This window comes from Neltuma alba, unplaced genomic scaffold, assembly GCF_004799145.2.
Source record: "Neltuma alba isolate B1F8T4 unplaced genomic scaffold, ASM479914v2 tig00003893_pilon, whole genome shotgun sequence".
Taxonomy (NCBI): domain Eukaryota; kingdom Viridiplantae; phylum Streptophyta; class Magnoliopsida; order Fabales; family Fabaceae; genus Neltuma; species Neltuma alba.
In genome coordinates, this window is record NW_021633470.1 from 853,198 (window position 1) to 871,266 (window position 18,069).

Sequence of the window (18,069 nt, forward strand, 5' to 3'; positions counted from 1 at the left end):
TAGCCTTTTGAACAGAGAAGAAAAGGTTCCAGAAATAAAAAACAAAAACAAAAAACTACAAAAAATGGTTTTGATTTTTTAGTTTTTAAAACAGATTCCTTTTTTTTTTTGTTTTTAAAAACAAAAAAAATTGTTCTCAATTGCATTGTATTTTTACCGCCAGTGAATCTCCCGCGGATCTCTATCCCCACTGCTTTTTGACATACGTTGCTGGTAGCATTTCACTTCTGTTTGGCGCTCCCGCTCTATAAATGCCCCCACCCTTTGCCTCTATTTTCATTCATTCACTCACTTCTCCTTCCCCGCCTCTATTCTGCGTTTATTCTGATTCTGTATGTATTCTTTTCCTTTCTTTTCTTCTGGCTCTTTATTTTTCATCTTCCCCGCCTGTTCCCCCTCCCAAACTTTTTTTTCCTCCTGCTCTTCTCGCTTGTTTTCTTCATCACTTCATCTTCTTTATGCTTAACGCTGCCGTGGCAACTTCCAGTCTGAAATATCTGGCTTTGTCTGCCAAGTCATTTATGGTCACCATTGGATCAGTGTCTGAACTTATCCTGCCGTTCTTGCATTTGGATTCATTTTTACTCCACGAGTTAACTCTGTTTACGGAACGAGGCTCTGTTGGGTCGTTTAATTCATCCCAACCTCTTTCTGGAAGAAAGAGCTGGTTTTTTTTTTTTGGCGTTAAAAGATCAAAACTCTGTGCTGCTTTCCTCCCTAAATCCGGCCTAGACTAATAAACTCATTATAGAAAAAATGTCTTTGTCTGAAGACTCCCGAAGCTCGCTCGTTATTAAAGTGATTTACGCCTGCTTAACATATCTATGTAATTTTAAACCAAAGATCCGATACTTCCTTTATTACTGGCTAGCACTTTGCTTAATACTGATGCTGTAATAGATGCACTTAGATAAGTTGGGTCTGCCCCTAAAGAAACCGCATCTTGCAACTATTCTCCTTCAGGACTCCACTATTTAAGAAATAAATCTTCGATCGACAGGGAGAATAAAATCTTCAGTTTTTTAAAATGATGTTTTTGAGGTGGTTGGTGATAGTAGGTAGGTCTTTTTTTTTTTTGGGGGGGGGGGTCACATTGCTTAGGTTATGATTTTTGACTTTTGGTGACTAGCCTTATTTTCTCTGGGCGACTTACTGAGTTACTGTGTATTATCTAGAGCTGTTTCTCACATTACTTCTCTTGCTGCAGTTGAGTAATGGCCACCGAGCAATTGACCCACGTTCACACTCTCCGCGAGAGGCTTGATGAAACTCTCAAAGCTCACAGGAATGAAATCCTGACCCTCCTGTCTAGGTAACCATTATTTCTTCTTGAAAAAGAAATTATTATAGTGTTTTCTCAAACATACATCATAGTGGTTCAGTTGTTATGGTCAAATTAATTTTCAATGGGCTGCAAGAAAATCTACGAATTAAGCATTTGAAAATATGGATGGTGTTAAAGGATTGAAGCCAAGGGCAAGGGAATTCTCCAACACCATCAGGTCATTGCTGAGTTCGAAGCAATCCCTGAACAAAACAGGCAGAAACTAACTGATGGGGCCTTTGGAGAGGTTCTGCGATCTACCCAGGTCAAAATTTTCACATCAGTCAATAATGCTGTTACGCAAAATGTAACCGGTTCAGGAATTTTTTTTCCTTGGGGCATCTCATCCGAATTGATTTCTCCGCTGTAGGAAGCTATAGTTTTGCCTCCATGGGTTGCTCTGGCCGTTCGTCCAAGGCCTGGTGTTTGGGAGTACCTGCGAGTGAATGTGCACGCTCTTGTTGTTGAGGAATTGCGTGTCGCTGAGTATCTGCAGTTCAAGGAAGAACTTGTTGATGGAAGGTAAAACTCTGAATTTCTCAATGGCATTTGTTATTTTTGTTGTAGTAATTATTTTAAACAGTTGGGTTACACTTAACGCAGTGCTAACGGAAACTTTGTGCTGGAGTTGGACTTTGAACCCTTTAACGCATCATTTCCACGTCCAACATTAAACAAGTCAATCGGAAATGGCGTGGAGTTCCTCAACCGCCACCTTTCTGCAAAATTATTCCATGACAAGGAGAGCATGCAGCCGCTACTGGAGTTTCTCAGACTCCACAGCCACAAGGGAAAGGTATGGCGTCGAGAGCCATATTTGTCACACTAAACTGATATCTGTGCATCTTCTAATGAATAAAAGCTTTCGACTTGGGCAGACTATGATGTTGAATGATAGAATTCAGAACCTGAATTCTCTGCAACATGTTTTGAGGACAGCAGAGGAGTATCTGGGCACTCTTGCTCCTGAAACACCCTACTCAGAATTTGATCACAAATTCCAGGAAATTGGTTTGGAGAGAGGGTGGGGTGACACAGCGGAGCGTGTCCTTGAGATGATTCAACTTCTGTTGGATCTTTTGGAGGCACCTGACCCCTGCACCCTCGAGACCTTCCTCGGTAGAATTCCCATGGTTTTCAATGTTGTGATCCTTACCCCCCATGGCTATTTTGCTCAAGATAATGTCTTGGGTTACCCCGATACCGGTGGCCAGGTTAGTTGACAAGGATAGCTCCTGCTCTCCCTTTTTCCCACACTATTTTGCTCATCCCGTCTATTGCTTTCCAGGTCGTGTACATCTTGGATCAAGTCCGTGCTTTGGAGAATGAGATGCTTCATCGCATTAAGCAACAGGGCCTAGATATCACGCCCCAGATTCTCATTGTACGTCCGTGTCCCTCACAGTGGTCTCTCACTGACGTGCATTGTGTGGATATATGTCTGTCTAACCGATGATAATGAATGCAGATCACCCGTCTTCTCCCTGACGCAGTTGGAACTACTTGCGGCCAGCGCCTAGAGAAAGTGTATGGAACTGAGCATGCCAATATTCTTCGAGTTCCCTTCAGATCAGAGAAAGGTATTGTTCGCAAATGGATCTCAAGATTCGAAGTCTGGCCCTATCTAGAAACTTACACTGAGGTAATTGCTATTCTTCGACTCTTTCTTTAGACCTTTCACTTGGCTTTATAATATTTGACATGCACCCATGCTTTTAGGATGTTGCTCATGAAATTACCAAAGAGTTGAAGGGCAAGCCCGATCTCATCATTGGAAACTACAGTGATGGAAATATTGTTGCCTCTTTGTTAGCACATAAGTTGGGCGTAACACAGGTTTGTGTGCCTGTTACTTTTTCTTGACTATATCCTTTGGAATCCAGAGGCCAAATTAGTACCAACCAATGTGAATGATCTGTTGCAGTGTACCATTGCTCACGCACTTGAGAAGACCAAATACCCTGATTCCGACATTTACTGGAAAAAGTTTGAAGACAAATATCACTTCTCCTCCCAATTTACAGCCGATCTTTTGCTATGAACCACACAGACTTTATCATCACCAGTACCTTCCAAGAGATTGCTGGAAGGTGATCCATGCCTCACAGCTAATACCCTATGTTTGCACGAGTATAAAAACTTATATTGAAGTTGTCACTAAGTTGTATAATCTGTATTGCATTTACAGCAAGGATACTGTTGGACAGTATGAGAGCCACACTGCATTTACCCTTCCTGGGCTCTACCGTGTTGTTCACGGTATTGACGTGTTTGATCCAAAGTTCAACATTGTGTCTCCCGGAGCAGATATGAGCATCTACTTCCCCTACACAGAAACAAAGCGCAGGCTGACATCTTTTCACCCCGAGATTGAAGAGCTTCTTTACAGTTCAGTCGAGAATGAGGAGCACATGTTAGTTTTCTGTGCCTCTCGTGTCGGCAAGAAATTTTGTAATTGCACCTGATTGTATCCGAAAGCATTTAATGTTATTTTATTTCTGTGACAGATGCGTATTAAAAGACCGAAGCAAGCCAATCATCTTCACCATGGCAAGATTGGACCGTGTGAAGAACATCACGGGACTTGTCGAGTGGTACGGTAAGAACGCGAGGCTGCGTGAGCTGGTGAACCTGGTGGTTGTTGCTGGGGACAGGAGAAAGGAGTCGAAGGACTTGGAGGAGAAGGCTGAGATGAAGAAGATGTACGGCCTCATCGAGACCTACAAGTTGAACGGGCAGTTCAGATGGATTTCGTCGCAGATGAACAGGGTGAGGAATGGGGAGCTGTACCGAGTGATATGCGACACAAAAGGAGCATTTGTGCAGCCTGCTCTATACGAAGCATTTGGGCTGACTGTTGTGGAGTCCATGACCTGCGGATTGCCCACATTCGCTACTTGCAATGGTGGGCCGGCGGAGATCATAGTTCACGGCAAATCTGGATACCACATTGACCCATACCACGGGGATCGGGCCGCCGAAACGCTCGTGGAATTCTTCGAGAAGTGCAAGGCAGACCCAACCCACTGGGACAAGATTTCCCAGGGAGGACTCAAACGTATTCACGAGAAGTAAGCAAACTTGGTCTTGCTCTGCGGTGCCGTGTTTGAGTGGATGATGTGATTGTAATTGAGGTTTTGGTTTTTGGTGGGAATAGGTACACATGGCAGATCTACTCGGAGAGGCTTCTGACTCTCACCGGTGTGTATGGCTTCTGGAAGCATGTGTCCAAGCTTGACCGCCGTGAAAGCCGCCGCTATCTGGAGATGTTTTACGCCCTCAAGTACCGTAAATTGGTATGAAACCCCCCCCCCAAAAAAAAAAAAATTTCACTGGATGCACCACTTGCTTACACATGCACTCTTCCTTTGTTATTTCCTGTGAATCGCAGGCCGAGTCTGTGCCCCTCGCCGTTGAAGAGTAAATCAGAAAGTTGAAGAGTGATTCGTGAAATGGAGGATCCGGCTTTGCTCATTTTGGTGTTTTCCAGAGTTTTTATAGTCCATGTGGTCTATGTCTTTGATTTTGACTTTGTCATCACGTTGGGTCATAAAAAGGAAAGAAAAAAAAAAAAAAAGTCCTTTCGGCTTCGTTTTTGTTCTTCCAGATTCTTTTTCTTTGCCATATTGGAATGATTGGAAATCTACGAAGACGGGCGCACTTGGCCCATCAAGTTTAAAGCCGTGCATTCTTTGCCTGAATTACATTTCCGCAACCCAATTTATTTGTTTTTATATAGGTTGTTGGTTGATACTAAAAAAAATCCGATTAGTGCACTGTCCTGCTATAAGACGATATATATTATTATGTGTGTGTGGAGAGGGAACTTAGCTATGTGCCCCTGGGGGCGAACAAATCCTTCATAGGGTTAGGCCAATGTAGGTATGTAGGAAGGAGAGTATGTTTAGCTGGTTGGGCGTTCACTTTGGGCGGGTCTTGTCAGGCACAAACGGTGGCTGAAGCATCTCCTCAAAGAAAAGAGAAGCAAAACATGAATGAATGTTAGCAGCGTTCATTATGTCAGCAGAGGGCGCAAGCGCAACATGTTCTGATTATAGAAAACCTTCCAACTTAAACCATTCCGACTTCGAACTCCTTCCACATGCTCATTCCTTTTTCACAGCTTACTCGTCATATTCCACTTTTTTCTAGGTTTCATCCAACTTACATGGACTTAATTATAATTAATATCGTTACAATGCGATCCGATTAGCCGAATTCATTGACCATTCAATCGGTTTGAATTTTGAATCTTTTGCAAAATCAATCAGTATCAATCAATTTCGTACTTCTTTGATTGAACATTCTTCCTTGTGGCACAGACCGGTCAATGATGGACATGATCGGCTTTGGACTTGGATATAATTGTGAGAGGAAATACAATCAAGTTCCACAAAAAAGACATAATTACTAAAAGGTCTCAATAACAATCTCAACAACCTATAATAACAAGTTCTATAATGAGAATGACAACCTCTAGGACTTGTTTTTTCAATTATTTTCTTTGCTTAGGATTTCATTGTAATTCTCCCTATAATTGTGCAGCTTTCCTATCATGTATGCCAATGAATGCGCCTACAATAAATTCAATGTTTATGGTTTTTCTTTTTGGCCAGAAGATGATTGATTATTAGTTACTACTTAGTTTAACTTAACAATTATGTATAGATATCACCTGTTTTAAATATGAAACTTATTAGTATCACTTTTTTATTCCTTATATAATATCTAGACAAAGTAAATATATATTAGTTTTATTACGGCTGATCGATGATCGAGTATACATACAAGGTACAGTATCCAAGCTTATATAATTATATTCCATTACTCCACGAATATGTAAAAGGGAACTAGTATTTAATCTTTACCACAGGAAGCTAGTATGGACTTTACCGTAAAAGGAACTAGTATTTAATATCGTTTAGGTAGTCACATGGGCACACATAAGCAGATAATCTCACAGGAAGTTAACTTGAATGAGAAAGGACCAGAGTAAGATTCGCTTGGGTGAAGAGGGAACGAATTCTCGTTCCTTCGTGGACATTGAAGTAACTTGTTACTGGAGGGTTCACAATGTTCGTATGCCTCTGGAAAAGAACAAAACTATACACATCTAAGATCCCGCATCATCTCATGTATATAATGATATAATAACTGGCAAGACTTGAGAGAATAAACCCTGTACCCTATACCACGGCCAAAAACGAACCCTCTTCTCTATATGATTAAATGAGTACAAAAAACGAACCCTTCTGTACAGACCTATTGCCCTGTATACACGAAAAAGGGGGGGGGGGAAAAAAAAGCTCTCCTAATTTCTAAATCATGTCTCCATTCTTCGAACAGACAATATCATGATAGGTGCCGCCAGGCTTCGTATGACATGACTCGCCCGATCACCAATTCCCCTCTTCCATCCTCGAGTGTTGAATTCACAGCAGAGGAAACACTCAAGAGTGTCAGGGAATCAAAAAAATCCCATCATCCAATAGATTTTCTCCTTATCTGTCCCGAGCTTCTCTTTTTTCTGAGGCCTGTGTAGGGTAGAGAAGCATCGCCAATGATAGGCAAAATAACAAACCAACTATCCCACTAAATGGCTGGAATGGATGAGTCCCAATTAACCAAAGAGGGAAGTTGCTCCCATAGCTCAAAAATCTGCCCTTTTGCAAGACAAAATTGGACGCTATCATCCCTGTGCGTAGCCCAATCGGGATCAAGAGACTACCCCCATTTCTCTGTCGGGCACCTGAAAGCGACAATGATAAAAGCCAAAGTCCTGGTATTGCTTGTGGAGACCTGAAAAGAAGACCCCACCAAGATACAGATATCATTTAGATTCAATTGAAGAGCGCCATCAATTAAACATACCAAAGAACTTAATTAGACATACTTACACACCTCCCTAAAAGATTTGGGTCTAGTAATACTTAAAAATATGAATAAAAAATACGATAGACTTTTATCAGAAAAAGTAAGACAGACAAAAAACGACTGGATCAAGAAAACGAACCTCTGAAGTAAAGAAAAAGCAAGCCCAGATATGATAACTCCACGGTAATATCCAAGATCAACTGCAATTTCTTGGGGCAGCCACGACCTGAAAAGTAATTCTTCCACAAGCGCGATTGCAACTGCCATGACAAACCCCTGAACAACCAGCACAACCATTTGTCCGTGCACTTTGAGCCAAGTCATGATATCCAAAGAAAGTGGAATGGGCGGCCATGAGAAAATTGCGCACCCAAGTAATGCATTTGTAGCATGAATTGAAGAAACAAAGATGACCCCACCAACCAAACCCTTTAAAAAATCAAATAGCTGCAGCAAAGATTCAAAATTAGCTTATCTTTCAGAACCAAGTGCCAGTGAAAAATAAAAGAAAAATCCCCATTATCACATACAGCCTCTAACCTACACCCAAAGGGCAACAAAAAAGGAAAAAAAAATCAAAATAGATGCGCCCTATTGACCTTGAAGTTCATTTTGCAAACCACATCCAGTGTGCTCAATCCAACCACAGGCAGAAGCAAATAAGTAGCAAGAGCTATTATCCCTTACATGCAAATGCACACTAAAAGTTAATGATAGTGTGTGTCTATGCGTGTGCGTGTGAGAGAGAGAGAGAGTTAAGCAAATAAGTAGCCAGAGCTATTATCCCTTGCATACAAACGCACACTAAAAGTCAACGGTAGTGTGTGTCTGTGTGTGCGTGTGTGCGTGTGAGAGAGAGAGAGAGAGAGAGAGAGAGTTATGAATTACATGCATGGACAATAAGAAGGCTGTTTAATAATCGCTCTAAACTCAATTTCTCGCCAATCATGTCCTTTCTTCTTACAAATACCAACAATTCTTCATGTGCAATTACAAAAGTTTATTGCAACGCCCACTAACAATAATTTTTATTTAACTAGGAGCAAATGAGGAATCATTATAAATGTTTCAAACGGGACCATCCTAGTGAGAATTTTCAATCTTTGCAAACAAGAACCGCAAAACATGAAAGCGCCCGGATGGACAATTTTTGTTTAAGCCTCTCTAAAGAAGCATGAAAATCGAAGACACATTTCAAGATCAAACCACTTCTTTCAATTTCATGAAAATCCTCTTTCAGTAGACGTATCAAAGCGATTCATTTCCCCTTTCGAAACCAAGGCATTATAAAAACTTGCTTCATGAAATTAATTTGGAGGTGATAACCTTAAAGGCTGTGTAAGAATTTAATGGACTATGACAAAAGATATAAATGAAATCATTACCAGGCCTTCTCCAGGTAATGACTTTTCAAATTTATAATTTAAATCAAGATACTAAGAAAATATTAAGATGGAAAAGTGACACCGACAGCTTCATAGACAGAAAGATAGTCTGCAATACATGTCAATAAAAAACTCCATGTTCTTCTGGATTGTATCCCAAATTGATACCTTTGTCGGTGATGTCAAGTCAAGCCCATATTGCTCTAGTGCATTTCCATACCCACGGATTCTTTTTCCCCATAACACAACAAGTATCATTGTAGCAGTGTAGAGGCCAATAATGCAAGAAAGCTCAGCCAATCTGGAAGGATTATTTCTTGTCCAGCTTTGAACCAAAGTTGGAAGCAATGGAATGGCAACAGGGGACCATAGAACAAGGACCATTCCAACAAACGAACAAATCCTGAAGGAGGAAAGAGAAATCTTTGAAAATTAGGATATACAAAATCACAATCACTTGCATATATGGGAAAAGCTACTTTGCATGTTTATAAAAGGAATTACTGGAGTTTATATATTCCAATCTCCATCTCAGAAGCACATAAGACAAAACCAGCAGGATTTCACAGACGCAACAATTACTTATTTCTACATATTTAAGAGTATGCAAAGATAACAAATGAATTTAATTTCCCCGAATTCGCTCACATGAGAAGCTGCAAGTAGATGAGAAGGGTTTAGCATGTTAGTAATGCTGCATTGGTAAGAATCATGTCAAACGCAAAGATGGAAGTTAGCGAAGAATAATCAAGAAAAATGAAGAGGATAAGTGACCTTCAATAACTACAAACATGCTAAAATCCAGGTTGTGCGTAGCAAGTGATAAGCAACATGAGTGAAGTGTGAGAGATTGAAGAAAGCGAGGTGTAACTGAGAGTCCATCTTTTGTGTGATTCTAAGTACCAAAGAAGAGTAAAGAGTAATCAATAGAAGTATCTTAGTTGATCTCAAGTTCAACACCATTTAACTCTCCAGATTTGACAAAGTAAAATAAGTGTGCAAATGTTTCCAAATGTGACATCATAATTTTAGTTTCCCAGGTATCGAAGACTACTCTCAGCAAAGCTGCTGTACAAAATATCTCAAGAAATGGTTGATTTCCTCGCATGACCAACTACCAGTTCAGATTACCTTTGTAATAAGGGACGATCAGCTATACGCAAGAATGAGATAAGCCGGTCTGTCAAACTCATTGCACCACGTATGCCACCCCATAGCAAAGCAAGTTTACCAACTAGCCTCAGCAAGCCACCTTTTTGTCCTAAATCAGCCAGAATAGCAACCAGTCTTTCCATGCAGTAAAGTTACTTCAGGTAAGTAGACGAAGAAAATGGAGAAATTTCAATCACAAGGTAAAATAGTGTCCTGACCTTTCTTGGTCCACTTCACCATCATCTTTAGTGGGTACAACTGGACCAGCAACCGACATAGCTTTCTCAGCAAGGCTTGTGACCATACTATTATGGGTTTTCTCAGAAACTGCCTCCTCAAGCTTGTCAGATTCCTTATGATGATTATATTTCATTTTCACTGATGAGGATGAACTTTCAGCAGTCTCATTACCTCTGCATGGATCCTGAAATGGAGCAATAGAAGCATAAAAATAAGATGATTCAGTTCAAGGCAACAATAATAATAAGTTATTATTATTGAAGTAGTAAAAGTATATTCATATCCCCTGCTCTCACCACTTTATTCTCTTCTCGACTGTTACATACGAGCAATTTAAGTACATCCAATCAGAATTGAATGAAGTTTTTCTTTCGAGTTTTGATAATTATTCCACAAAAATTTTACCCATCTTTTGAGGAGGGGAGAAAGAAGCTGGGGCTGCTGCTGGAAGGGAACAAGCAAGCACTCAAATTTTAATGGTATAGTATAATGTAGTCAGTCAATATAGAGACATGACAAACGATCCAGTCTACACAACATATTTTAACATCACATGCTTCAAGGTGTAACCGGACACTATGTGCCTCAAGTGTCATAATTATATGGTTCATGGGTTAAGCAGAGCGATACTACACCTATCGTTCTTCAAAAGCATTTATCTCAAACACTTGAAACCCATGCGCATGTGCACTGGTTTAAAGATTCAGTCACTAGAAAAGTGAAAACACAAGGGATTCAACTCATACCTGCTCTTGCATGAGTAAAGCCGAAGCCCCAAGAGCAGCTGTAACTGCACCAACCATGACAGAACTTTTGCTTAGATCTTTCGGTTCACTTTTAACCCCATCTCTCTTTATGGAATGGTCCAAACTAGGTTTCTCTTCAGGTTCTTGATCTATCTCTGTTTCACTGACATTGTCATAGTTACTTCTCCAAGGCTTTTCCTCATAATTATCAATCGGAGGAGATACTCTCTGGCCAATATCTTGAGCTGTAGCTACATGAAAATATTGCCTCAACGCAGCTAAGCTAGTTCCGACAATAACACCAATAGGCATCACTCTTCTCAGGTAGCTTGTCTCCTGAACGGCAGATGATATTACCTGAATAATGTGCTCCCCATCAAGGATACCAGCTTTTGCATCAGCACCCTCAATATCATGTAATTGAGTTTCAGTGTGTGGTAATTGGACCTTACTATGTCTAACAGTCTGTGATATGGCATTTGCCACATGTTTGAGGTCCCCAGCAAGCTTCTGCTTCATTTCTTTCATTTCTTCTGAATTCAGCCTGCGATTAACTTCTATCGTCAAAGAGTTTAATAAGGTCTTTCTCACAAACAGGATCAATTCCTCTGATCTGTCACAACTCGTATCAATTTTTCCATTCATGTTGTCTTCTGTAACAAACTCTTTCCCAGGTTCTTGTTGATTTTCTGAATGTAATACTACATATGGTGGTTCAATACATTGCTCTGTATCAGAAGATTTTGCAGATGCGTGAGCCTTCATCTTGTAGCCCGCATCCTCATCATTAACAGAAGAAATTTTTGCATTTTGTGGTTGTTCAAAGAGCTTCCATTGACCTTCTTCTGGGAAATAGTCAAGTAGTAATGCAGCAGTCATGTCTAAATCAAGTGATTTGGTGGGAGCGTTTGCGATAAGACATTGATCATAAAGAGGATCCTTGTGTGGATCTGCAGCTATGAATTTTGGCTTCCTGTTTACTTCTCCATGTCCATCGCATTCATCAAAAAGAACTTTTCTACCATTCCGTTGACTTTTATTCTGAGCGACATGGTCATCAGAGTTACATTTTTTAGGATTGAAAATACTACTCCCATTACCATTGCTGAGGCTTTTACTTTGTTGTTCCTCCATACAAGTATCATTCTGTGAGTAAATGCCATCATGGTTATCATGTACAGAAGGAGCACCTGATGTGTTGGATTCCAAGATTTGGCTATCACATTTTTGTGTTCCTTGAAGCTCATGATCACCATCCTTTCCGTCCTTGATTTCTTTTTTGTCGGAACTCTCCTCAAGCTGAGATATCATATTTTCTATCACACCAAAAACACTATTAACAGCCGCTTGGGTGGAATCATCTATTCCTGTCAAGGTATCCAATGCTTGGGAAACGCTGAAGGAAGTGACGCTAGAATCAGAAGAGTTAGTTTGATCTGTAACGTTCTGCCAATTATTGTTCTCTTTCTTCTCAATGTTATTTCCTTCCTTTTCACTCGTTTGTGGCTCAGAGGATACAGGAGATAAATGAGATTCTTCTTTTGCATTATTTGATGTCATTTTACTTTGACCACTGGAGCAATCTGGAGTTTTCTGTTGAACCTTCTGGATATTATTTTCCTCCTCTGTGTCTATTTGAGTTTGAGCCATTCTACTGTTTAGGCTTTTCTGCTCATCGCCAGTTGCCACCGCCTCTTCATTTTGACTGGCAGTGTGTGATCTAGAGTCTGTTTCCAGATCTTTTTTGCTGAGTTCACTCTCTGAAGCAACTGCTTCATTTAATGGCTCATTTGTATCATTATTGCTTTTGGACTTGCTGGCTTCCTTCTCAAAACAACCAGAGGAACTAATTTCATTGTTTGGCTCCTGAGATTGAGTCAGATCAGTAGAATTTTGAGGTTTTAGTGAGGGTTGAACTCCTAATTCTGTTCCTCCAGCAGGCTCACCCATGCCACTCGGAGCACTAGCATGGTTATCGACAGAATTATTTGTACCTTTCATCTGGTTCAAAGAGGACTGGTCTTCAGACAAACCTTCTGAACCTGGTAATCTGGTAAACTTTTCTTGGTTCTTTTTCCCTGATGGTGAATCTGGAGCCTGAGGAATGCTAATAACCCTATCAAACTTCAAGTTGGTGCCCCGTGCATTCAAAATACCTGTTACAGCAGCTGTAAGCTTACCACGAACATCTTCTGGCAAAGCATCTTGTAAAGCTTTTATGAGTGTCTCTCCTTGACCCACGGCAGTCAAGACCTGGAATTTTTAATAATTTATATAAATGCCTATAACAAATGCTTCTCAATATTAGTATTACGACTAATTCATTCAAGGCCACATAAAATATAATAATTTTGATAATTATTACATCAACATGTAAGTGTACGATATTGAACAGCTTCTTAACAGCCTGCCATGCCCATACACCATAATCCATGCTCATATCTAAAAAACAGGAGTTGTTCCGGGTAGATACTTAGAAAACTGAAAAATCTTCAATTTTTCATGACAGGGGGGAAAAAAGACACATCATTGTTTTCAAACACGGACATGATACCAAGGCAATAGAAATTTTGAGTGCTACCTTATTCTTCTTCTCTTCTGTTAGAGTGCCAGGCATGGTAACATCAAGCATGTTCATCACCACTTGTGCTGTCTGTAGAACTTGACCACGTTCACCATCTGTTGAGCCAATATTCTTCTCTTCAACCACATCTCCAACAGAGGAGGTCATTGGCTGTAATGGACCATTATCTCCATGCAAGATCATGTCTCCAAGCTCAAGGTTGCCTTCTAAACCTTGTTCGTACCTAAAGTGCGAACCAGCATCAGTGCTCCTTTCCTCAATCATATCGTCTGCAGGGAAAATTGCGTATCCATTAGATACATCTGACCGAGTAAGGTCCAACAATCTGCTCCCTTCTTTTTTTTTAGCTGGCTTTATATCCTCTGCAACAGATAATCCTTTTGATGGATTTATGGTAACATCTATATCTGTCACAAGAGGATGGCGGCCCTTTAAGAGTCCAAGCTCCACCGCAGTAAGCCACTGCAAATACCATGTATAAGAATACTCCTTACAAGAACAGAGTGAAAAACTTCACAACAATCTCTGAACAAAGGGAACAGAAAAAGCAAGAAATTATAATCTATTAGCACACACATCAGAAGCGTTGATGATATGATGACCAAATCAAAAAAGATTGACAACTGCTTCCTACACAGGTATCTCCACTGACTGATACATCAGGTACCTAGACTTCAACCAAGGGAGCAATATTATATAGCAAGGATTGAAGGAATAGGATCCTTAGTTCATTTGAACAAAATACCATGAGCTAAATGGTGAACGCGATTCTTCCAACTAGGCAGTTTAGTTTACCTTGGAGATATGACTACCAAAGTTAGGGCAAGAACTTACTTTTTGCTCTATACTTGATACAAGGGAGAGGAAGATCACATAAATAGAATAAAAAATGATCCACAAATAGGTCCAGAAAGAAATTTACCTCCATTGTTAAAAGCTGGCACCAAGATATAGCAGACCTGTCAGTACCAATAACACTAGATGGTAAACAAGAACAAAGGAGCAGGCTAGTGAAAGGATTTTCAGCAATCTTATGGCGTGGAATTGAAAAAACTGGTACTGTGCCATCATCACTCTGTTAAAATGTTGAAACCGGTAAGGCTCTGGTGGATTTACGCACATGGAAGATTTAAATCTTAAAAATAACAACAGATATTCATTAGGTCACTCATTAATCAAAACAACCTAATCATATATAGAGCATTTTCCCATTTTATATTAGGCAGAACTGGAAAGGGGGAGGAAGGCATATGATGAATTCAAATTATTTGTTTTGTTCTTTCGCATGCCAGAGTACAACGCCAATAATTCATGAGGAAAGACCAACTAAGAGAGCTAATCAATAAATAAACCTAAAGGGGTCATCACTTTGAAGTAATGTTTTATTTAAAAAAAACAAAAAAAAAACTCTGTTATGAGATTATCTCAACACCTTAACTCTCATTCTCTGTCCCTTCTCACGTGTATTTAGATCAAACGACGATCATTCTTTTTTATTCAATTTCCTCATAATTACATAGCCTCTCCACCTCCCTGGATTGAGATGAAAATGTTAAGGTTAAAATTCCTTCAGAACGTAACCTATGATGAATTTACATGCAAGTGCAGGTCACAGTCTACTAAATAAAACAGATTCATATTACACAGTACACACAGTGCAATACTCACATACAGACTAAGTGAGATGGTCCCATAAAAGAACTCATTCTTACCTGTACAAATAGAACAGGAATTTTGATTTTTCCAATCACATTTCTTGTGCTAGATTTTGAGTAAAAATCTTCAATAGTCCCAAAACCATGAGATACCATAGATATTGCTTGCTCAAAATCACGAACAGTCTTTGCTAATAAAGCTTTCTCCACGTCAAAACCTTTTGCTTTGCCTTGGAACAATTCCTACATGGTCAATATGTATTTGGGTAATTTATAATCCTTTGAGTCATAAAATATTTGATACATGATAAATCAAATTCATCTTTCAGAAAATAAGATTGCATGGAGCCTCTCGTGAAAACGCCAGATAAAAAGAAAACGGAGAAAAGACGTTGAAGGAAGCAATTAAATCACCTTGTTAGTTTGCAGAATATCTATCAGTCCTCCAGTGAGTTTCTGATCAGTGGCAATGTGATAAGGTATGGACCTTGTAGCTTCCTCCAAATCAAAAGGATTATCAATGCATGTTGCAGCTGTCAGCGGTGTTCTCTCCCCAACCTCTGCCAAGTATTTCGTCAACATATTTGCACCATATCCCCATCCAACACCCATCAGTGTCGTCCATGGTCTTGCCGCATTAATATACTTGATAGCTGTGCAGATATCATCACTGTCGGCAGCTGTAAATAACCTACAAAATACATAGTTAGGAAGCCTCTAAAATCTTCTGTCTAGCCATAAGACTCTCGGGCAAAGGAGTACCCCAGGTCTAAATTGCCAACTTCTCGGGAATGAAGTAAGAAAGATGTAAGAAAGATGTAAGAAAGATGACGGGAAGAAGGAAGAGAAACACATAGGCTGGACAAGTGTAACAGGTCAGATTCAGAAGGAAGAGCAGTAATTCCCTGAGCTCAAGTCATCATCTTCATTCCTAGAGAGTACTAATATAGTGTGATTCCTTCCCTACAACATCATTTTCCTAGCATTCATTCGAAGACCCCTTTGCTTTGCCTCAAAATAAATAAAATTAGTAAATTACCCTGATCGCCTCCATTCAACACGTTTTGATGTTTTCCGTTGTATTCTCAAGTATCTTCTCACTCATATCCTTTATATATTATAACGTTAAAGCAACATGCGTGCCATCAGGCACCAAAATTGATCACATCGTAACCAACCGATTACAGCATCAATCTCAAATTTGTTCTGGGCTAAATCAAAACGAGGGAGTTACCGGGCAGTGGTGAGAGGCGAACCAGCACATCCTCTTGGGTTCATGACAACAGGAAAAAAACCCCTCTTGAGAGCTTCAAGTACTAATGACTTGGTGTTTCTGCCCATGCTGCCTTCAGGCGTGCCAGGAACCAGCAACAAAGTAGAATCCAAGCCACGTTCCTCTTCCAAGTCCAAATCTGCCGGCCAATCCAGCGAAATCACACCTCCATCTTCGGTGGTGACGCATACCCTTTGATAAGTCAAGTTACCGTCCTCCAGAATTGTCTCCTCACCATCAAGGCTCCTCACCTGAATCTTGCCACTGTTGACAGTCACATAATGCCTTTCCTCCTTCACGAGCTTCTCGTTCAGATCCTCCAAGAATTCACTTCCTTGAAACGATATCGACGGACATCGCAGCAAGACAAAACGGTTAAAAGGCGTCGGACTAGCGAACAAGATCCACTCCCCGATATCCAAAACCCCGGAATTCTTGTGAGATTTGAATCGCGACCAAAATAAAGCGACCCCGGAAGCGAAACCAAGTGCTGGGGCGAACAAATCCAAGGTATGGACAGAAGGATACTGGGTGATTAAGCTGTGAAATAAATTCTGGAATGGCGTCGGTATCAAAGTGCCCGATTGATTCCGGACGGCGAGTCTCCAGTTGTATTTAAGACTTCGGCGTCTGAAAATGCGAGATTTCCGAGGCTGAGAGGGTTCAATGGGCAGGAAAGGAAGCTTAGGAAGATGGATACCGGGAGCGTAAATGGAAGTGAGGTTCATGGTGACGATGAAAGTCGCGGCCGCGAGATGGATTAGGTAGGAGAAAACATCGAGGTTTTAGCATAAAAGGGAATTGAGGAAGGATGGGGATGAACTGCAGAAGGTGCGTGAAACATCGGGAGAGGCGGTAAGGCTTCGGAATTCTCAGACACAGGTTTCCCCGCCACGTAAAGCTATGGTCGCGGGAAGGGATTAACTCAACGGTCCATCTTTCATTGTCTGTTATGGAGCCACTGGGTCGTGCTGGACGGAGATCATTGGAGTATTTTATTCTATTTAGTTAACTAGTACAATACCCGAGCGATGCACGGGTACAAGTTAAGGTTCTTTCATAGACTATAAAATGTTGAATAATCACAAAATAATTAGTTGACGATCACATTTTTGCTTCAAGCCGTCATTTCAGCTTAATATGTATAAAATGTAAAGTATCTATAAGTTTTCAAGGCATGCAAAATATGTAGATCCGTTATCAACATTATATTGTTCAGTATTATACCTCCCATATTTAAATAAAGCCCAGTATTTAACAACTTGACCTCTTTTAAGAATATAATCATCCTAAAATCAATGCATACTCAACATCAACAAATATTTATGTTTTATATTTCAACTCCTTACCACTTCAACAATGCTGCCTTCATCTCTATCTTACCATTCATATGTCAAATTTTACTCTTTATTTTACGTCAGTTATATATAGCCCTGGAAGAGTATTTTATAATTTGAGGAGGATTCTGAAAATATCAATACAATAAACAATAAAAAGTCTATGTAATCAAGAAGCTGACCTTCAAATTTAACCCATCAGTACTAGGAAAAAAAAAAGAAAAGAAAGAAAGAAGAAGAAGCATCTAGTTAATCAACTCAAAGAGAAAAGACTCACCTTTCTTAATTAAAAAGCAGGCTGCAAAGCCTTGTCATCTTCCTATGTGTAAATCATGTTTTGTATGTTCATAAAAAACATTGAGAAACTCAAATTAGTGGATGAGAAATTTTAGAAAGTTTTAAGCTGCAATACACTTTAAATGAAAGTTATGTGGGCAACATCTTAGAATACAAACAATAAAATAGGCACAAGAGCAATGAACAAAAGCAAAAGATTGAA

At 40.0% G+C, this 18,069-nt stretch overlaps 2 protein-coding genes across 5 annotated transcripts; one reads left to right on the plus strand and one right to left on the minus strand.

Annotated features, from left to right (window-relative positions):
- Positions 1-809: 809 nt before the first annotated feature.
- On the plus strand, positions 810-4,997 carry LOC114742867 (sucrose synthase-like). Its single transcript, XM_028931097.1, is given in 15 exon segments — positions 810-1,058; positions 1,208-1,312; positions 1,463-1,589; positions 1,695-1,846; positions 1,928-2,120; positions 2,203-2,538; positions 2,613-2,708; positions 2,793-2,966; positions 3,044-3,160; positions 3,249-3,354; positions 3,357-3,414; positions 3,513-3,737; positions 3,832-4,395; positions 4,482-4,620; positions 4,716-4,997. Coding segments are annotated over 14 exon segments (2,418 nt in total). The 5' UTR covers positions 810-1,058; positions 1,208-1,214; the 3' UTR covers positions 4,749-4,997.
- A 1,330-nt stretch (positions 4,998-6,327) lies between these two features.
- Positions 6,328-17,126, minus strand: LOC114742866 (uncharacterized). Of its 4 annotated transcripts, XM_028931095.1 has the most exons (12): positions 16,195-17,126; positions 15,375-15,651; positions 15,018-15,203; positions 14,228-14,380; positions 13,303-13,794; positions 12,786-12,974; positions 10,722-12,737; positions 9,954-10,159; positions 9,715-9,870; positions 8,752-8,986; positions 7,338-7,645; positions 6,674-7,123 (listed from the first exon to the last, which is right to left on the minus strand). In XM_028931095.1, the coding sequence occupies exons 1-12, from the start codon at positions 16,959-16,961 to the stop codon at positions 6,826-6,828; spliced, it is 5,283 nt and encodes a 1,760-aa protein (XP_028786928.1). In that variant the 5' UTR covers positions 16,962-17,126; the 3' UTR covers positions 6,674-6,825. The 4 variants fall into 4 exon arrangements, with proteins under 4 accessions (XP_028786926.1, XP_028786928.1, XP_028786927.1 ...); XM_028931093.1 differs by having other exon boundaries at positions 6,328-7,123; positions 10,722-12,974; XM_028931094.1 differs by having other exon boundaries at positions 10,722-12,974; positions 13,303-13,767.
- Between the last annotated feature and the right edge of the window lie 943 nt (positions 17,127-18,069).

Excerpts from the sequence above, each read along its gene's own strand:
- LOC114742866 (XM_028931093.1), bottom strand. The coding sequence starts at position 16,961 with ATGAACCTCACTTCCATTTACGCTCCCGGTATCCATCTTCCTAAGCTT. Across the intron at positions 15,204-15,374 it reads ATATTCTGCAAACTAACAAG|GAATTGTTCCAAGGCAAAGC; the intron begins GTGATTTAATTG and ends TTGACCATGTAG. Across the intron at positions 7,124-7,337 it reads GCTTTTTCTTTACTTCAGAG|GTCTCCACAAGCAATACCAG; the intron begins GTTCGTTTTCTT and ends TCTTCTTTTCAG.